The sequence below is a fragment of the Corvus kubaryi genome, unplaced genomic scaffold (assembly GCF_017639235.1).
Source record: "Corvus kubaryi isolate FWS band 111438036 unplaced genomic scaffold, C.kubaryi_AGA036_p1.0 76, whole genome shotgun sequence".
Lineage (NCBI taxonomy): Eukaryota > Metazoa > Chordata > Aves > Passeriformes > Corvidae > Corvus > Corvus kubaryi.
The window spans coordinates 11303986-11319423 of NW_024582063.1; the positions used below are offsets into that span (position 1 = coordinate 11303986).

The 15438-nt window shown below is 36.0% G+C and overlaps 1 protein-coding gene across 1 annotated transcript in view; it reads left to right on the forward strand.

The window, feature by feature from the left end:
• Positions 1 to 15438, forward strand: part of MTA3 (metastasis associated 1 family member 3) — a 130207-nt gene that overhangs the window by 70111 nt on the left and 44658 nt on the right. Inside the window, exons 9-13 of the mRNA XM_042051561.1 lie at positions 1201 to 1275; positions 6268 to 6326; positions 8900 to 9024; positions 9923 to 10074; positions 10573 to 10795. Of these exons, the coding sequence (XP_041907495.1) occupies positions 1201 to 1275; positions 6268 to 6326; positions 8900 to 9024; positions 9923 to 10074; positions 10573 to 10795 (634 nt within the window). The remainder of the gene's footprint in view (positions 1 to 1200; positions 1276 to 6267; positions 6327 to 8899; positions 9025 to 9922; positions 10075 to 10572; positions 10796 to 15438) is intronic.

The window sequence follows — 15438 nt, forward strand, 5'->3', positions numbered from 1 at the left end:
TTTTTAAGAACCTGAAGTGTGTTACTGCTTATTGGGACATCAGCATATGCATTTCATACACTGCTACATTTGAATCAAATGCAAATGTTTGGGGATTTATACACTTTGGTACACTTCTAACTCTGACCCTGAATCAAGCAGCTCAAAAAACTAGTGAGCTTCTGCATGCAGGGAGAGGCACTTTGAGAAGGTGTTCCGCTGGTGTTTTAGGAATTTAAAGGTGCAGAAAACTATTCTTTTTGACTTAAGGCATGCAGAAAGCTGCCTAATGGGGTCAGTAAGGTTGGAAAGATCAGTTTCCACACCTGTATTTTCTGGAATCTCCTAAACATCATCCTCATTTCTAGAAAGCAGATAATACTTGCATTAATGCATGCCTCTAGAAAATATAACAGACAAATTAGTAACGTTCCAAGTTATGAAGAAAAATTGCATGAATTTTGGATGAGACATCGTAATTTAAATTACAGGAAGACCTTGTGGAGTTTAATAGGTTATTTGGTGATAATTAAAACTTGTTGCTTAATTTTCTTCCCTAGACTTAGGTTAATACATTTTTATTTTACCGATGAATGTGGGCACCCAAAATAATTGTCATTATCAAATGTACCTTGTTTGTACAGAGAATTTTGTGAAAAATTTATTGTCAGTATCACTCTTGTTGCTCAGGGTAACATTTGTCCCTCACATCCTTTTGTTTCTTGATAATGGTTGAGAGCATGTGGGAGTTTATGCAAAACTAGTGGTAATGTATGAGCAGCTGAGTTGTTATGGGACATGAAAAATCTGCATCCTTTGTGTTTTTTAAGAGCAAAATTATCATGAGACTCGAGCACAGTCTTGTCAAGATGATTTCTTTTAGTCCTAATGTTATTCTCCATCTGACACACTTTATAATAGAGATATTACCTTCTGTGTTTCCTGATGGAAATCTGCATTCTGTTTTGATCATTTTGTTTAACCATATGGCTTAAATAGAATAAATTACATTTAGATTTGGATGTGTGATAATGTAATTCTGCATACTGTAAGGAAAGGTTGTGTATTATTACTTGCAATGTGTTTGTTTACATATGGATTCTAATGTAATTTAATACGTTAATACAGGTTTTAGTATTTGTCTCAACTATACTTGATTTCACAAGAAGTGGATGTTGCAATTTCTTGGGACCACTTTAACTTGTAACAAATGTTTTTCAGCTCCCTTGGAAGTCACTGACTAGCATCATTGAGTATTACTACATGTGGAAAACCACTGACAGATATGTGCAGCAGGTAATTTAATGACTATTTCAGAATGAACCAGTCTGAGACATTCTTAAAAAAATGTGATCTTGTTAAAGCATAAAAATCTGTTTGTCTTCTTGAAAAGATACACGATGGGAGGCCTAAGGTAATATTTTGGGGTATAAACCAATGGTTCTGTGCTGTTTCAGGCTGCATTGTCAAATCCTCTGATGTCTGCTGTACATCCCATAGCTGTGAGGAGCTTTTTAAGCCATTTGTATTGTATGCTGGTTTGAAGCAATGAGATTCCTGGTTCCTACTTCAGTAGCGGATCAGAAGGAAATGGACTGTAGAGCAAATGCTTTAGGCTGGGAAGCTGCTGTGGGACTGAAGGAAATTCATTGTGTTAAAGTGGCTGCTGGTGTTATGAACCTTTTATTGGTACTCCTGAACAAAACATTACTTTGGCATTACCAGCATTTCAAAATTGAGACCTTGTGTTCATCCTTCTGATTGAATGTTCAACTGTTTGGGTTGCTCTGGAGCAAAAACATGTTAAGATTATATTGGGTACCAATACTGGGATATTTTTAGCAGGTTTAGGCAAAATTTCAGTGTTGGTGCTTTTTTATGTCTTGTACTCTTTATCTATTTACTCCTTGGTTTAGACATAAAATACTTTGAAATACTCTATTTTAATTTTTGATTTAATGTTTAAACTGTAGCTCCTTTGCTTGCCACATAATTGATGGTGATGTTATGGACAGCATATTGAAAATAATTTTTTTTGCTGTAGTAACTACAGTTGTAGTTAGATGGATCTTTAGACATTTTTCAGATTAAATGTATCAGAAGAGTAATTGCTTCAGGTTGTTCTGGTTTATTTGAAATTGTTTCTACATCATCTGGTTAGAGTATGGAAAATAAGGGAATGGTCTTTTACCACATAGTAGAATCTTGGACTATCACTAGGGCTTTTTAGTTCTATGGATAATACAAATATAATATAATATGTTCCATATAAAGGCATGTTTTTCTAGGTTTGTCACCCTTCTTTTCACTTTTAACACTTTTTTTCACTGTTAATTTTTATCCTAGAACGGTGCTGCCAACAGAGATTTGCTGTGCATCTTGTCAACTCTTAATGATTGGGCAAGATTATCTTTAAGAATCAGATAAAAATGTGACTTTTTTCTGAAATGCTTGCTCTGGAGTGGCTGGTGAAAGGCTAAGATTCCTTTTGTAGTTCTCTAGAGCTCTATTATGATTCTGTTGCTACAAAGATCAAGATGTGTGGTGTTTAAGATTACATGTCCTTCCATAGGATTAGGGTTTTTACAAGAAAAACACATAGGCTTTATGGTTACCTGTGATTTGAATGCTTTTGTAATGCCTGTGTTTTACTTGTAACTAAATAAACTTACCACATCTTACTCAGACTGCGGCAATACACTCAGGATTGAATGCTTTAGATGTCTTCTTTCAGGGTCATGTATGTGATCATCAATAACAAAGCTAGTGTAGGCCAAATGCCTAATTTTTATCCTGGTTAACATTTCTGTAATCCTTCCTAAGAAGGGGTTAGAATTTCATCATGCCCTTGTTTAGTTTTTGTGGAATGGTAAAAATTAATACAGTTCAGTAAAAAAAGTATCTGTAGGAATTGTTGAAAAAGAACAAGCAGTGATAATGGAATGCATTTCAGGGAGAAAATGCATTCAGTAAGGAAATGGCAATTTCAGAGTCATTCTCCTCAAAATCTCATGCTCGAGGGCTAGGGGGACTGGTGGGAATGGGAAGATGAAAAAGGTCAATGCACATTCTTGAATTTTAAAATACAGAACCTGAGTTCTAGATTTGGGTGATTTAATATAAAAATTTGCTTTTAATTATCTTTATTTCTTTGTGTGAATTAGATGTATTGTGTCAGCCATAAGAAAGGTTTCTTTATCATAATTGTTACTAAATGTTGTTCTTGCTAGGTTATAAATATGGTGATTTAATGGCAGTGGAGGTACTGCTACCACCTTGCTTTGAGAACATCTTCCCTTCAAGTCAAAGAGAAGGGAAGATATGTTAAAGTTCTCTGAACTTGTCTAGCAAAATTAATTCAGGCCTTGGGTAATGATTCTTGGTGATATGGCACTTCTCATGACCACTACATTATATATAGCATTTGAGGAAGGCCAGGTTTTGATTGATTGATTCTACTGAATGAAAGGTTGTTTGTGGTGTTCTCCTTAAAAGTCTGATTCAATGCAAAAAAGACTTTACTGAGACTTCATAAGAGGAGAAGAGAGAACATATTAAATGGTAGCTAAATTGCTCTACTGAAACAATAAATTATATTTGCCTCTCAGTTATTTATTTCCACGGTTGAAAACAGTACTAATTTAGGGAAATATTCATTTCTTGGGATATTTGTAAGTTGATATTCATAGCAAATGTTCTTAAACCCCACAAACATTCAGTTTCAATGCTAGTTCATTTAAAGCAATAGACCCCAGGTGAAAATCTGGGTTAGTGTACTTTGACCTCCCCTGCAATGCAGTCTATAAGACCTGTTTGAAACACTAAGATGTAAATTTTTTTCCAGGTAAAGCATCAGCTCTCTTTGTTGCATTGCTCTAGGGATTTATTACAAACTGGTGCTTTGTTTCTTGTCTAAATATTTTCAGTTTCAGCTTCCAGTTTTTACCAGTTCTGTCTCTAAATTTCAACAGGCAGAGGTTTCATCTTAGAAAATGCAACTATTGGTAGTTTTTTTTCTGCATCCTTTCCTCTCTCTTGGTAGTTAAAAGTTAGTATGTCAGTGTGAATTCAAGCTGTGACATGTTCTGTTGCTTTTAGAGAGCAATGTTAGCCATAGTTTTAAGGTATACAAATATAGCTTATACTGAAATGGTATTGCATGGTTATTTTTTTAGAAGGCAGTGTATCATTCACTTTAGTAAATAAAGGAGGGAAGCAATTGTTAAATTGCATTCCTTACAACCCCCGTGCCAGTACTAAAAGTACACTAAAATTTAATTAATGTGTCTATAGTCACTTCTCACTGACACTGCCATCAGGGCTTAATAAAGCTTCCTACACATGCCTTTACATTCTGACAGTGCTTCACGGCTACATTCCTCATTTCTTGCCCCTTATTGTATTTTCTCTTTTGCTCATGGTAGCTGTGCAGTGAGATTTACTCGATGCTTTTGTAGAACAGAGCCAGTTTGGTTGGAAGCTCTGTGGAATGTGTGTCACCTGTTGACTGGTGGTATCACTCGCTTTTTTCAGGCTGAAAACAAATTCTGTGTTGTTGGATATAATATGGAAAGGAAAGAGAGACAGTTGTGGAAAACCTGTGTCCTGCTGTTAAGCAGGGGGAATTCACCATTGAGAGCTCCTCTGCTGGGGCTGTAAAATGTTCTCAGATTAAAAACTACCAGTTTATGAGGCTTGGAGCATGGTGCTGCTGCTGTTCTTTCTCCTTCCTTTTGTAAAAATCGATCCAAGCAGGCAGAGCAGACAATGTTTGCATTTTTCTATGGGCCTGCTGAAAGCAGAGCAGTGTTGCCAAGCCTGCACTGGGGAAAGATTGCAACTGTACCAGTAGTGTCAATGGGATTCGCTTCTGTAGCTCCAAACATAACTGGGCATCTGTGAACAGCAAAGGACTGTAAGAAAAAAGAAGCCTGTTTAGGAGAAAAACGGAAAAGAACTCGCATATTGCATGGAAATTAATTGATGGTGGCATGGACTGATTATAAGTCTATTTGTTATACATTGCTCCTTAAAGATGCAAATTTATAAGTAGGAGTTTTATAAATGGACAACACAGAGGCAACTTTATGAAGTGGAAAAGAACAACAGTTTACGGCAGGAGGTTTATTTAGACTTCTGGGCCAGTAAAGCTGAATAACCCTGTAACTCACCTCATGACTCAGGCAAGGGACTCTCAGAGCAGTCATCTAATGATAGTTTTCTCAAGGTGGGAAATATTTTCCTGGATTATAAGCCTTGGAAAGGTTGCATATCAAAAAATAGGAGTATAGCAGAGAGGAGAATTGGCTGGTGTAAGAGAAATGGAGGACTGAATTTTAAGCACCTGATAAAAGAAAGACAGGTAGTACTGATTTATTATTGCTGGATATAAAGGTGTCCCCTCATTTTTTTTCATCCTCTGTAATGAAATTGACCATGTTTCAACTCTTTTTCTCTCTTGTCTTTTTTGGTTTTTTCTCTTAAGTGAGCAGAAGTAATGTTTTGAGTACAGAAATTGCGGAGAAATAATGTTTTCTTCATCTTTTACATACAAATGTTTTGGATAACCTGTAGACATCTGAATGCTGTATTTCTTGTGTCACTGCTGAAAAAACTGTTGTCTTAGTTACTTGCATAATATACGGTAATACCTAAAACTTCTCAACATTACAGAAATGCAAAAGGGTTTGAGTTTGTTGCAAGTATGAAGAAAGCAGCAATTTAGTAAATTCAGACTATCGTGACAGTAGTATAGCTGTCCTGTTACCGTGATGTTCCTGAGCCACACTTGTGATGGCATTTAATGCTAGTAGGTGTTTAGTTATTTCTGAGAGTCAGTGGACTTTACTGCTCCTTGTACTGTGTTATAAAATCCCAGCCTCAGGCTGGACAGAGAGCACACAAGAAGTTTTGTTACATGACTGATGTTCCTACACAATTTCATTCATTTAGTTTCTACTTAATTCTGCAATGAGAGGTAGCCATGATGTTGTACATGTTTATATAGATGTAATTCATGTACACTGTAATTGTTATTTTTTCAGTTTTGTTATCATATTTGAGGCCTGTGGGTTTTACTGGGAAGGACAGTATATTATGATTTCAAACTAATAGTAAAAATAGAGAACTTGTTTTTCATGGTTTTCATCTTGAAGATTTCAACACTTGTTTTGGAGGCTCTTGTGAAATCACAAAATAGAAATAATTTAAAGATGGATTGTTTGCAGTTTTACAAAATCTCATGCCTTAATATAATAAAATATTTTAATGTGTTTAATTTTCAACTAGAAACGTCTGAAAGCGGCTGAAGCAGAAAGTAAATTGAAGCAAGTATACATCCCCACCTAGTGAGTATAACAACAAAGTCATTTTTTTGAGTCATATACAGGTAAAACCGAAACAGTAACATGCAATTACATGCATGATGTTTTCCTAGTCATCTTTTTAATGGTTATTTCACAGGATTTGTTATATGCAGAGATATAACTGGAAAATGCTAGAAACTCTTGTCTTAAGTGAAACCTTCATGCTTAACTGATCCCTTTGTCTTTGACCTGCAATCTTTTTGTCTGGAATGAGAAGTTTTACAAAAGCTGATCAAGTGCTACGTGTTGACTGTTCACATGCAAGAAGAGCCTTATCATTTAAAAAGTAGTTTTTCCAAAATAATCTCTTCCAAATCCCTGTAGCACAACACTTCATATTTGTGTAAATGCAATATTTCAAAACAGAAGCAGTTCTTAATTTAGTTACATAAAATAAGATAATTTACCATTACAGTTTTATCTGGCTGATAAAATCTGTTCTTCATCTAGGGACAAGAGAGGTTCTGGCTGTAAATTAAAGACAGCACACAGCCCCAGATCTTCTATCTTTGACCAAGTCCTATTAATGCAACCTTGTTTATTTCTGAGGGTTTATGATCTGTATTTTCTTTAGATTTAAACTCAATGCTATATCTGCTTCTGTTAACATGTGGTTTGCAGAAAAAAAAGATAAAATCCCTCCTTCATATTCATAATTTCCTCAATATTATGACAAGAGAAAGGATTACAAATCACTTTTTCCTAAGCTTTCTGTGGGTATATTCAGTTTACATATATATGGACTTCCCATTGTCATGAGTGTTTGTATAACAGAAGAATGTAATACCAAAGGAAGTACTTTGCAAAGATTTTTGATGACTTGTATAAATTACATACAATAGAATTTCATTTCCATATTTCATCCTGACTTTTCTCTCTTAAACCAATGTAACAATGAAAGCAGCAGACTGTTAAATTAATTATTTTAATCTTACCTCTGAACAAATTTTGTGAGTTTTGAAGCTCACATCTCTAATAATGTTTAAAAAAAAGCTAAAAACTCTAGGATGAGGTTTCCCTAACCTTCTCAGAGAAGTGGCTGCTTTAGGAAAACCATAAGGTGCTCAGTCTTTACATTATGCTTTTTCAATTAATTTCCTTGGTCCGTGTGGACAATTTTAGATTTTCAGTATGTTCTCAGTAGGGACCAGCTGTATTGGATGACAAATGTGTTTCAAAATGTGGGATTTTTTGCATTTTTATCTTACTGCCTGTCTTTTGCTTCCATTTCAAGACAAAATCCCTAGTCAATAGTAAGGGGATGGTAGGACTTCTCAAGTCTTTGATACCTGTCCAATCTGGGGTGGTCATGGGGAAGTGGATTGCTAAATGCTGTGCTTCAAGACTAATTGACTGAGTTTGAAATCTGAGTAGAATTGATTCTCAGAGCTGAGTACCTTTTTGAACTTGATCATTAGGTATTTCCTTTAAATGTAAGGTTCTGTCCTTAATACCAGAGAGTGCCTTTTAATTAATGGCTTTTCTGGAAGGTAACTAAACAACATATCATAATGTGGAAGACCTAATTGTCTCTCAATCTCTCCTCTTGTACCTTGGGCCCAAGATAAAGAATATGTGGAAATTGTAAAATTGTCTCTTGCTGGATATAGTGAAAAAGGAAAAGACAGGAGATTGTTGGCACTTGAAATAGAGACTTGAAACAGCAAAGGGTTCTTCAACTCTCATTTTAACTTTTCTTCAATGTATTTTATGCTACCTAAAGTAACAAATAATCATCTTAGGAATAAATGCATCCAGCCTTGCATTGTATTGAGGGTAATTAAGGCTTACAAAGTTGAAACTCTGGAAATAATGCACTTAACCTAATGAGGAGTATATTAATGCTCTCTGAATTAATTGACCTGTAAAGTCCTACTTCACTGAAGTATCAGTAGTTGCAATAATCACAAGAATGATATAGTATAATAATATTAAAAAAGCCAAACAGAAATATCCAAAACCAGTTATTCAGCCTTCTTAGAGAGGAAGTAGTTTAGAAGAGAACCTAGACAGAACAACCTGATATTATATGGGTGAGTTTTGCCAGGGTTATATGACATTTGCATTACTGTAGTTGGTGGGAAGGTGTGTACTTTTTCAGACAGGAGACTGTTTGACCCTTTCCTAGGGTGAACAACCTTGTAGTATTACAGGCACTGTTACTACTCTTACTTGTTATACGTCACCCAAAGTCCAGCCTCGACTTGTAAAGCCTTATCTGTTGACTAGAACCACCTTCTTAAGTTCTGTGCTGTGTCAGATTTTTGTTAATGCTTTGACCCTGAGACTTGGTCTTTTATGAGCTTGCCGAGTAGCTTAGACCATGTGAGCACGCTAAAGAGCTGTAAATTCGAGTATCACAGCAGCTCTTTACATAGCAATTCTCTTACAGTGCTGAAAATAATAGAGTACAAAAATTAGTCTTGTTGTTTAGAGAAGATTTTATAGATATTGTCAGCACACATCAGCATTCCAGAATTAGATTTTTTGTGTTCATGTTTACCAATTAGTAAAACCACTTTTTTTTTCAACTTTTGTTTTAAATTTATTTAAAGCAATAAACCAAATCCCAATCAAATATCCAGCAATAATGGGAAACCTGCTGCAGTCAATGGAGCAATGGGAGCCTCTTACCAGGCACAAGCCACAGTAATAGGTCGGGCTTGTGAAAGCTGCTATAGTAAGTAAATATATATTTTTTTTAATGACTGAAGAGTTTAGGTTAATCTTAATATGTGGTGTTTTAAAAAAAAAGGTGTATGTACTTTTGTTTGCATGTGATAGAGGATAATTTGCAATACTTTTGTCGCAGAAATAACTTTAAAGTTAGAGCTGCCTTCAGTATATTAATTAAAGCATTCAAATTACTTTGTAATTTATTTTCTACCAATTTATAAAGTACAGAAAGTTTAAGGAGTATAATATGATGGCATTGATACATTATTCCTTCAGAATAATTGATATATCATTGATATATTTGCCTTCAGAATGCTAAATTCAAATTTGTTTTTGCTTTTCCTTTAAGGCTGCAGGGTTTTTGAGCTGGTTTTTTTTTTGTTTGAATGATTTTGGGGTGTTTTTCCTCCCCTCTGTTGTTGTTGGGGAACAGGGGGAGGGCTGTTGTTTCTTTCTAGTATTTTGTGTGTTTCTGATAATTTTTATTGGATTTCTTGAAATAGCAGCCCTCAACAGAGGTTATATGAGAGTAGATATAAAATCCAATTTAATAAGCCTGTCTTCCAGTGTGAGATTAGAAATAGTGTTGGGTTTGTTTTTTTTTTCTGGTAGTCCTCTGGAAGAAAATCTCTTCCTGACAATACAAAGTCCCTGGTTTGAAATTTATTATAAAAGCACTTTCAAAATTTCCGTTTGGAGTTGACTGCTGTGGTACTTTTGTAAAAAAAATAAAGCAACTAACAATTCAAGTTCTCACTGTCTGTGTCAAATATATTAAATATTTATCCATACAATGCTCTGATACTGCCATATATTATGGGCATATATAGCACACAGCATTTGGATTTACTGTAGTGAATGTAGCCTGCACCAGTTCACCTGTGTCGTTTTCTCCTCCTTAGCTCCACAGTCTCACCAATGGTATTCTTGGGGCCCTCCCAATATGCAATGTAGGTTGTGTGCATCTTGCTGGATTTATTGGAAGAAATATGGTGGCCTGAAAATGCCCACACAGACAGATGAAGATAAACTGTCTTCCAGCCAACCTACAGAGGTAGGACTGTGCAGATAAACTTTTCAAAAAGAAAACATGGTGCTTTCACAAGACTGCTGTGATTTGATTGTTTAATGGAATGGGGTTTTATGTATGTGTTCAACTTTAGTATTACAAAACTCAGTTTATTAATCCTTTTCCTGTGTTAAGTAGAACTGTACAGTGCTCAGGCCTTGCCATATCTTTATTTGACTACATCCTGGATAAACAAATATGCACTTCCTGCATTTTTGGTGTACAAATGTAATTTTGTCAGTCAAATGGCGTGTTATCTGTGAAATGTTAAATTGACTATAAAATATCTCATTTAGAATAGCATTATAGATCCATTCTCAACAGAGTTCTCTGCTCTGTGGCTTAGAGCTTCCTGCACAGGCCTGGTTTTTGTCTAGCACTCAGACATCCCGTTTGACTGTTCTTGCGGGCGTGTCCGACTTGGGGCAGTTTGGGTGCTGTGCGCGAGGCGTGTGCGTTACCTCTCGCTGCTCCTCTCCGCAGGAACCGCACGTGCGGACTCACCTGTCCCGGCAGGCCACGCAGGGCACCCCGGTCCGGAACACTGGCAGCCCAAAGTCGGCGGTGAAAACACGGCAGGCTTTCTTTCTCCACACCACGTGTTGGACAAAACTGGCCCGTCAGGTCTGCAAAAATACCCTCCGGCTGCGGCAGGCAGCACGACGTCCCTTTGTCCCTATTAACTGTGCTGCCATTAAGGCAGAATGTAAGATGTTTTTTTAATTCTTAGTTCTGTGTGCTGTGCTTCCCACCCATTTTTGTCTTTTAATTTTATTTTCTTTTTCAATAAACATTTCTTGTCTATACGCTTTTGCTTTTCATTTTTTTTTTCATTTGTCCAGCATATCACCGACACACTGGATAAAGTCTGGTTGCCTTGAACAGATCTTAGGCTGTGGAAACATTTCAAATTTATTAAAAAGGGGATAAATATTACCTCATTTACTTTCAAAAATTGACAGTAACAAAAATGGGGGGCAGGAAGGGAAAATCAATGCCATGACATATATGCCTCCTCCCAGGCAGCACAAAAGAAGTGTGCTTTTATGTTGTTATTTTTATTCTTTTGCTGAGCAGAACCTATAGATCTGTACATGTTGTACTTTTTTTTCAGTGGGGTTGTTCAAAGAATCAGGAGCTGGGGCTTCATAATAATTTAAATGTGGTGTGCAATGCAGTCCTTTGTTACTGTGACAATCCGATGGTGGTGGTAGCCATGTTTATTATTACATCATAGATGCATCATTTTGGTTTTGTCTGTTCCAGTTTTAAATTTTAGTTCTAAATAAAATTCTGTATTATGCTTGTTCTTTTTATAGCCAAAATATAAAGATCTGATGAATTTCCAGTAGTATGACACAAAGCTATGGGTTTTTGTAGATAGCAACAGTAAGTCTCTTCACCTGCCTATGCGTGTAAGTTCTGCTGCAAAGTCACTGAATACTTCAACAGCGTTTTTATCTGCACCAAGCACATTGTTTTACTGTTCACACTGTCTGGTTATTTTTCCCATTCTTCCACAGATACAGTTCTTGGAGCAGATGCTTGGTATTCCAGGATGAGCCATGCTGGCTCATTGTACTGTCAATTGTATTAGAATTGAAGAGAACTTTTAAGATTATTAGATGTGGGGCTTATAACCATGTTCACTAGACTAACACGAAATGTTTTCCCAGCATACTTATCTGGGATGCAGATGATGTCTGTGTTGTTTATGAGAAATTTACTCCGTGGAGGCTTAAAATCTGATTTTGGGTAATTATTTTCCCTTTATGTACTTTAAGACCAGCCATTACGCATATGCAAACTCTTCACCTACTTCTGCAGTCCTCCAAAACTTCCTGAATATTTCTGTTCATTGCCCTTGTCTATTTTTTTAGTTGCTCTTTTGGCCATTTTCTTTCTTCTTTTAAATCTATGCAAGTCAGGAACAACTTTCAAATTTCAGGAAACCATGTGTCCACTGTGTGAATAAAATGAGTTGTTCTTCATGGAAGAAATGTGTCTAAAGCTGGATTAGGAATATATTTTTAATCCTCAATCCAAAATAAAAATTACTTTCTGAGAGAAAGGTATTGTACCTTTAAATTTATGTTTCTGCTGAATCATGGAGGAAAATTTAGAAGTTCACTTGAACCTTATGTCTTTTTATCCATATCCCTATTTCTTGTCAGTCACTGAAGTAAAAAAATTTCAAAATATGAAACTTTTGTTTAAGGAAAAGAAAAAACAGAAGAAAAAAGTTTCATCAAGCTGTTAATCATCATACTAGAACATGTGTTCAGTGTTAAGAGAGAGGACTGAAAAGGTGAGCTTTTCAGCAGGAAATAGTCATTTTTGCTTCAGACTGGGAGTGCTGTGACTTTTGTCTTTGCTTCTTTGAGTGGAAAAGTTCTGCATCAGATTAACGGCAAGAGTAGAAAGACTTTTTTTTTTGTCTTCCCTGTAGTCTCTTTCTTTCATTATTCTTTTTGCTTAAAGCAAATTTCGGACCTTGCGATTTTGCCTCTTTGAATTCTGATGCTTCCTGATTAGACCTAACATAGGTTGAAGAAAAAAGCTCACAATTGTTAATGGTGTTTGAACACAACATTAAAATAATGTTCTAATGGTGGAAACCAAATTATACCTCAACTAATTTAACTCATGTTTCTCTGTACACAAACACATATCCACAATCCATGTTCTGTTTCTGGCAATCTCTCTTTCTGTGGAATCATTACAGTGCTCTTACCTGCATTGTCATTGTCATATTCTTGCTCTAGTAAAGCCAAAAAAAGTAAGTAAAGAAGAAAAATGTTTTTTAGTTTTATTCCTGTACTAACATCTGGTGACCTGTTCTCAGTGCACTCTGTAAATTTTAATGTTATAACTACATAGTCTCTCTTTTCCTGAGAATACCCTGAATCCTCTTCTAAGGTTATCTTGAAGCAAATAATTTTCAGATTTTCAAAGAAGATACTTAATTAGCAGTAATGATTTCCTATGCTGGATCCAGTGTAATTACAGTACTGAATGAATATCTTTGTTGGTGTTAGAAATGTTACAGTTATGCTTAGCTAATAACCTGGCCACAGTATCAGGTCACCCATGATGTGATGTGGCATAAGATGGTTACAATGCCCAAGAACTGATTTGGAATTTGTTTTCCATGTTGGTGTGCTGAAACTTGAATCTAAGGGCTGCTTGGATGCTTTGTCAGACTCACCTGACTCTGTGTGTGCCAAACCAGTTCTTGAAAATGTAACTGCATTTCCCAACTCTATTGCATTGGGCACCATAACAACACTCAGAAACCATAAAACCTGGGGACAGGAGGTTTGGTAGGAGGGCACTTATCCCAGCTGCATACCAGGTTTTATGCCCACTTAGTCTTGTGCAATTTGTTGAAGTGCCAGGTTGTAAATGAAACTGATTCCCAAATCTGAGAGAGACTGTCTGAACAAGCCTGTCAGAGCTCACTCATAAAATAAATTGGTTTTTCATTCCACCTGTGTACCTGAATGCATCTGCAGGTACTTCAGTTGTCTTGGAGGAGCACGGATACCTCTGAGAATGGTTACCTAAGGCCCAAGCATCTTTTGGGTGAAACAAGGTTTCGACAGAGCATTTTCTATTATTGTACTTCCACCCACATCCTCTCCCTCAGCCCATTATATCCACTGGCCGAAAACGAGCTCCTGTTCTGTGTTCTTTATTCCTTCAGATAGTGCAGAGGATTAGATTTTGCTCATTAATGAAGCCTGTAGCATGACCCCTGCTCAGATGCTAGCAGGAGGTAGTAGAGATGATGCATTTACATCCCAGTTCAATCTCGGGATGGCCACGGGGAGGTTGAGAAGGCAAAGCACCTCCTGCTAGGAGCGCAGCCCATCATGGAAAGCTCAAACTTTGTTCTGCCTGAACTTAATAGACTCACTGTGGTTGGTGACAATAAACTTATCTGATGGCTTTTCAGGAATAATTAGAATTGGTGAACTGCTTTGGTAAGATGAAATTCTCATGGTCTAAATCTCATGCACTACCTCCTTTTTAGTTTGAATATATTGCATGGTTTTTTAGAAAGTTAAGCAAAACCATCCTGTCTGGGGAAGGTCTCTTAATGAGAGAAAAGCAAAGTGAGCATTCTTCTCAGCAGTCACTGATGAGATCAGATCTGTTTGCAGCTCACAGGCAGGTTGATAAATGCCTGGCAGTGAGCCATGTGTCTGTAAACATTATTGCTTCAGCACAGGGAGACTTTTGAGGGATTTTTTTTTTTTTTTCCATTGCTTGGATATAGCTTTATCAATATACCTATATGTATTAATTATAGTAATTTAAATCTGGATAACTACACGCTGTCTGTGTAGACATGATTGCCAAAATGTTTTCAGTGCATGGTAATATATTATCTGTATAATATATATATAGTTATCTGGAAATGGGTACTGATCATGATGAAAACTTATCATACATTTAAATCCTCAGATTTATTAACAAATGTGGTACACAATACATACTAGTGATCTAGTTTGATGAAACAAAGACAAGTGAAAATAGCAGAACATGCAAAATGTTACTGATTTCTCTTTGTAAGCATAGTTTGTATTTTACTGACATAGAACTACCCATTCATCTGAATTGAGTAACATTAATGGGTGTTAGTTCACAAACAATGTTTTGCATCCTTGATTTGATAGCTATGGAAGAGCTTTTATTTGTATCTAGGATGAAAATATTTTCTCTGTTGTTATATTTGAATACAATTTGTGCCAGATTTTAATAGCCAGCAAAATAATTGACAGCATACTATTTTTTTTCCAAAGTTTCTAAGGAGGATATGATTCAGGGAATACATAGAGCACGTACATGCATTAGATAATCTGCATTTTGACAGAGATATGATGGAATGTCAAAGAGAAATAACTTGCTAATGAGAGTCTCTATAAGCTTAAGAGACCTACAAATTAGTTTTTTATAAAAGGAAATAATTAGAAAATACTTTCATATCCAAAAGCACAGCCTCATTTGTTATCATCTTCTTCTTGGCATTACTGATTTCATTCACCTCTGTAATACCGACATCAGTCATCATGCTTGGCATATTTACAGCCTCATAAAAAATGTGTTTCACACTCTGGTTTGTAATGTAATTTCCTAGAATTTTTCTAGTTGTGCTGTATTCTCTGTAGGGTTATGGTGCCCCAAATTATGTGCACTTCAGGATACAGATTTCCCATAATTTTAGAAAGTCACATGTTTTCTATTTTCCTGTCATCATAATTTCTAACATTCTGATTTTGATTTCTTTTTAGTATTGTCTAGATATTTTTAGAAAGCTGTTGACACTGACTCCATGAATACTCT